Genomic DNA, 6,000 nt, shown 5'->3' with positions numbered 1-6,000 from the left:
TTTACAAAGAAAGTTTTGGCCTATAAAGGGTTAAGCGATGTCTGACCAACACTGGCAACCACTGAAGGACTTATGACACATGTCGAAAGTTTTAAGACTTCTGCTGACAGTGAGGACTGTGGATTAGAGAAAAGTGTACACATGGTACACAATCATACAAATTTGCGAGCCCACACATGCAAGTACATATCAATTTGTCAATCTTCTTCCAAATTTAAGAAATAGACAATACCACATGAACTCTCACAAGAAATATGATTGTCTTTCACTTTTCTGTGATATGAAAAATGGGTTTTATTATAATTAAAATTTCAAACTGTAATTTCTACTTATGTTCGTTGTAAACATTGTTTATCAAATATGTAAAGATTGTTACTTCAAGAATAATGTATACAAGCATTGTATAAGTGGTCAATGTTGTGGGGTTCATTAAGCAAAAGATAAAAGATTCTCTCTGTGATTAAGAACAGCAGCTACAGGAAGCACCTTGGTTATCAAAGCTGGCAGGGCATAGAGAGTTCACACAGTGTTAAAACTGGGAGGATCCTGTTAAAGAGTTGTCCTACCAAGAGATTGTGGAAGAAACAGGCTTGGATGCCACAGCATAATGCAGACTTACTGTAAACTTCACTGAAGGATTGGTAGCACTCACAATTGGTATCAATTGGCATCAATGGATCCAGTGGCAATATTCAAGCAACTCTGAATCGAACACTACCAAGTGTTAACACTGTGTGGAACATGTGAACAACAGTTATCAGTGCTTGGTCATGACTCCCTAAATCTTGCCTTCATCATAGCAAGGCAATGGATAAGCTCCCAGTACTACCATATTAGGACATGGACCACTGAAAATATTAATTATGTTAATATATCATAAAAAGTGAATCCTGTGGCATTTCGTTTACCTAGAAACATTACACTGTTATTAGAATCCAGCACCTGATCAATACACAGTGTCACCTAACACACATACTAACTTTCAATCTGAAGTTTTTACCTGTCTCATTAATACAATTTTCAATGTATAATTTCATTTCATGCCTTTTATGTTACTCAGTCTCGAGTTGCTGAATATTTGCTGCTCAATTGTGATATGTTACTCTATTAACCAGCTTGTGTATAAGTTTAAGTTCTTTTTACACCAATCTTAAAGTTGAGGTGGATGAAGTTAATGTTAAGCCTCTTTGAATAAGGGTTACCTAAGTGTGCAAAGAGGTATACATTAATACAAGGTAAGCCATCCTATCTAAATTTCAAAATTAGTATTTTTGCATCAAAGTAAGAATATATTTGAAATCAAACAGTTTCAAAGCTTATTGAAATGTGAGCAAACAGAGAAGTTTCAAAGTAGTCTGAGTACTGGTTATCTTAATACAGGTGATTATTCTTTCTTTATAGTGAAAGAAATTTATGCTGATAATTTATTAGTTCAAAGCAGCATGTGTCCTCAAGAAATGGTGACTGTTCTTATCATATATAAATTAAAATATTACAGAGTGAGAGTGTTACAGATCTCCCATTTTCTATTCTGTGTGACAGCTCTAAATGAGTCTTACCCACTGCAATTAGACAAGACACAAGATGGTCATTTCCAACTAAAAGAGGTATGTTCGACAACACAGAGCTACATTACTTATTGAACGTGAGCAATAAACTGGTAAGTATGTCGCACACACCGTTCTCACTTATAACGTGTTCTGTCATATTTCAGTGAGAGGGTCCATGTATCTGCAATTTCTACACAATTTCATATATTAACAATAAGAAGCAAAGGTGAAGTAAATTATGAAAAAACTTAAATTTATTTAAAATTCAGAAATACAGCACTTAGACAAATGTGATAAAGCTATCAGCAAAATTACAATGGAGCAAATACACATTTTACTCTTTTTACGCATGCAAGAAGAGCAATGATTCTTCAATGTTACTGACAAACAATCTCAAATCAACAAGGTTAACTAGAGCACTCTTGATGCACATAATAAAAGACACACTCACACACACACACACACACACACACACACACACACACACACACACACAGAGAGAGAGAGAGAGAGATATATGACACGTCACTCATTAAATCCATATCACAGACATTTATCACAAATATACATTCATGTTGCATTAGAAAGCCACATTATCACAATAATCTGCATGTTTACTTTGACTTGTTTGTGTTATCATACATTTATTTATCTGATTTCTTACTCAGCATGGGCACTGAAAATATGTATTTGTCAGAGCTAGGTACCACTTTCCCTCTCTTCATTTTTATTCATGTTCTGGTCACTAATTCTGAGTGACATTTCCTTTCTGGTTCTAAGTTTCTGTTGGATTTCATCTTTTCCTCCTGTACCCACTCTAGCAAAGCCCTTTGAAGCCTGTGACCGTGAATCTTTTGATGTTTGCTGGTCATCGGCCTGTGCAAATTTAAACCGTCTGTTAAATGAACTATCTTCTTGTTTCACATGGCCTGAACCACTTTCGTGCCTGTATTTTCGAAAATTCTGATTAGAATATTCCTTCTTATATCGTTCACCCAAATTATCAGATGAATAACTATCAGCACTGGAATCACGATTCCTGTTATAACTGTGGTTCCTGTAAGCCTGTCGATTACCTCGTGAGGAGTCTCCATAGCTCCCTTCGTCATTCCTCTCACGATTGTTGGAAGGTCTTTCAAGCCAATTACCTCTGCTCCTTGAACTGTAATGGTTTGGCTTCTCCTGCCTTTCATAGGAAGGTTCTCGGACAGCTGCACCCTCTCTCCAATTAAATTTGGTATCCCTTTGAAAACAGTTGCTGGATCCACGCATTCTGTCATAATCTCTATTGGGGTCCTGGAACTGTCTTCTGCTACCACCTCTTCCGCGAATGGATCCTTGGCTTCCAGTGGAATCACAGCTCGAATCACGATCGTAGGAGCCACGATAGCCACTTCCTCTTCTAAATTCTTTCTGGCTCGTATGATTTCTTGAACTGCTTCTGGACTCAAAATTTGGCCCTGTGCTTTCTTCTTCAGATGGTATCCTATTCCTAATTGTCCTCCAATCCTTGCTACTGGTGTTGGATTCACAGCTAGAGTCACGGTGATACCTTCTGGAGCTGCTATTTGATTCACAACTAGAATCTCGACGATTCCTACTGTGGTAATACCCTGTACCTCTACCTGTTCCTCTTTCACTTGTACCTCTTCCTCTCCCTCTATAGTCTTGATAATTGCCACGTCCTCTCCCTCTACCTCCTCTATACTCTTGATAATTGCCACGACCTCTCTTTCCACCTCTTTCTCTTCCTCTAGAGTTAGATGCATGTTCTTCTTCTTCCCTCAACACACTCTCTGATTCTTCCAATATCTGCTGACGGTGTGATTCTGGTGGATTATCCAGTAGTTCAGTGCCTTCAAACTTTGAAATCAGTCTCTCATACAGATCTCTTTCTTCAGATGGTACATTCTCTTTACATAGAGCCAGTCGTACCTCATCCAATGCAACTTGAAGGAGATCAAATGGTTTCTTTATAAACACACAGACTGGCTTATATGCCTGGAAAAGAGAGGATTATACATTACTTCAAGATCCAAGACATTGAATGTAATTACACAAACAACGCAACTGTTAAACACCAACCAAAAAAAAAGTACATAAGTAATCCATTAATTTTACTCATTAGTATTTGAATATTTTGATGTTACAAAGAAAGGCGACATTTTACATATACCAAAATAGAATTGAATGGAAATATAATTTGTGGTGATTACCAAAAATTTTCAACAGCTGTTTGCATGGATGCTGTATTCTTTCTCAAACTGATGTTTGGTTCAATCTTAACTCATCTTAAAACTATTTCTTCTTTTACCTCCATTGTCCTAGGAAAGCTACTGTTCTGGCACTTAAAACCACCAGCATTTTAACAATCATGACAGTGCCACCCTCTTCCAGGTTTTCTGCTATCAACCTAACCAGTTTTACCCCCTCTTTCCTGTTAAGGTGAAGGTGATCCTAGAACAATCTAATTTAATAGCAGCCTCAACAAGCAATCATATCAATGTGTGACCCTATCCCAAACTCCACAGTAACTCTCTGGACAGAAGACTTCATATGAGGTCAATTATAGCGGCTTAGAACAGATATAAATTAAAAATTGGTATACCTAAATGTTGATAACTTTTTTTTCTGTACCATGCCTCTGACCTTGAAAATTGCATCAGTTCAGCAGTGAAGAGAACCCCAAGTTTCTTCAGGTATACCACACTCACACATCACTGATCATCAGATCCCACAGAGCAAGCTGTTCCATCACTGCCTCAGGATGCACAGGCACCTGCGAGAGCCCATCAGCTTGTCTACGGGCAGCAAGCACAGGTGGAGTTGGCTACCAGCCAGGTGGGGCTCTTCCACCATGTTTACTGTCTACGAGCTGGAACACCCACTCATAAAATTATCAAACTGTGGGGATTTGATTGCTACATTTCACCTGCTGTTCTAAATAGTTTCAGACATTTTCTATATAATAAAGATCGTTTGATTTAGTAGACCAGTTAAGGTGTAATAGGGTGCCAGAGTCTTTCTGAAACCAGAAATAGATGCACGTAACCTTGTGAACACAGTCGTTGCCATCTTGGAAGATCTGTCCACAGCATACCCATCACGAAGATGAAGACAGAGCAATACTGGGTCACCAAAAATTTTGGAACAGGCATCCTGGTTCGCCTTCACAGTAACCCGAAATAGTGCTTCCACATCCAGTAACTCTGAAGAGTGCATCCAAATCAGTGCATGAAAAACATCACAGAACTACACCAACCACACACTGCAAGTTAAATGTCTTTTTAGGACGTTGGTGCACTTCAGGTCATGCATCGTTTGAAAAGATGAAAAATCACAACTCTTTGGACCATACTACATGCCTCCAGTCAACTAGTGTACAGTTTCTGTTTTGTTTGTTCCACTGAAGGTAAGCAGCTTTAAACGACACTGCAAACAATTGCCATTTGTGATGCATCTAACTCAAAAATCCATTGCATGCAGTTTCCTTCACAATTTGCACTCAGAACTGGTAGGGGGAATGCATATAACAACAGAAGTAATTGCTGTTGGGTCTGAAACTGTCACTTTTCTCTAGTCCCTGTCACAGAGGATCTTTCTTCAACCACTGTTCCAAAACAATGTAACATGATTGTATTACATTTCTTGTACTCACAAAAAGACTGTTCATATTAAAAGACCAACATCCTGGACAATTTCTTACATTATGTAGTGATGGGCAAACACAATAGCTCTTAAAAATCTGCCATTCTGTCACATTTCCACACTCACCAATCCTACTGCACTGATACCAAACACATGACTGTCACATAGACATCACTTCACTGACATGATATTGGCCACCGATGGAGAGTCATATGACTGCCTGGTACCAGCTGCACACCACATAAAGCATTCCAAAGTGACTTTTTAAGGTGGTGACTAATAGTTTCTCTGGTGAGCTTATTACTTATTGCCACTTCCCAATTCTCTTTAGTCTTCTCCCTTCTTAAGACTATCAACAGAGGAGATTTTAATGTTGCACAAATTCTCTGGAAACAGTTATTAATACCATCTGTGAAACCAGTAGCAGGTCATATGTAAGTTGAAATGTATTGACTGAACTAATAAGTTATACATATATTACTCACCAATTAGAAAAACCTGATCTTCTAGACAAGGCACACATTGGTAACTACCAAACTACACCCATGTGAATTTAAATTAATCCTAGCCTCAAGAATTTTCGGAGAAAGGAATGTGACAGGTCGTTATGAGATGGGGGCAGAAAATAACATATCAGTCAGCAATTGTACTAGGTAGCTAATAACATAAAGATGTAGTGTAAATACTGCATAGTAACACACATGATGTTTCAACAGAGGTTGCTCATATTCTCAGAGCTTATGGGGTTCTCCAAACTGTAGCCTACTGCACTGTTACTGCTGTGTCAAAACTGGTTAAGTTG

The 6,000-nt window shown here is 38.2% G+C and overlaps 1 protein-coding gene across 1 annotated transcript in view; it reads right to left on the bottom strand.

The window, feature by feature from the left end:
- Positions 1-1,782: 1,782 nt before the first annotated feature.
- Positions 1,783-6,000, bottom strand: part of LOC126354911 (uncharacterized) — a 104,101-nt gene continuing 99,883 nt past the window's right edge. Inside the window, exon 7 of the mRNA XM_050004981.1 lies at positions 1,783-3,551. Coding sequence (XP_049860938.1) covers positions 2,250-3,551 — 1,302 coding nt within the window. The 3' untranslated portion in view covers positions 1,783-2,249. The remainder of the gene's footprint in view (positions 3,552-6,000) is intronic.

The sequence above is a fragment of the Schistocerca gregaria genome, chromosome 3 (genome assembly GCF_023897955.1).
Source record: "Schistocerca gregaria isolate iqSchGreg1 chromosome 3, iqSchGreg1.2, whole genome shotgun sequence".
Taxonomy (NCBI): Eukaryota; Metazoa; Arthropoda; class Insecta; order Orthoptera; family Acrididae; genus Schistocerca; species Schistocerca gregaria.
Note: the sequence above shows the minus strand (reverse complement) of the source record. Positions and strands in the feature narration are given on the sequence as shown.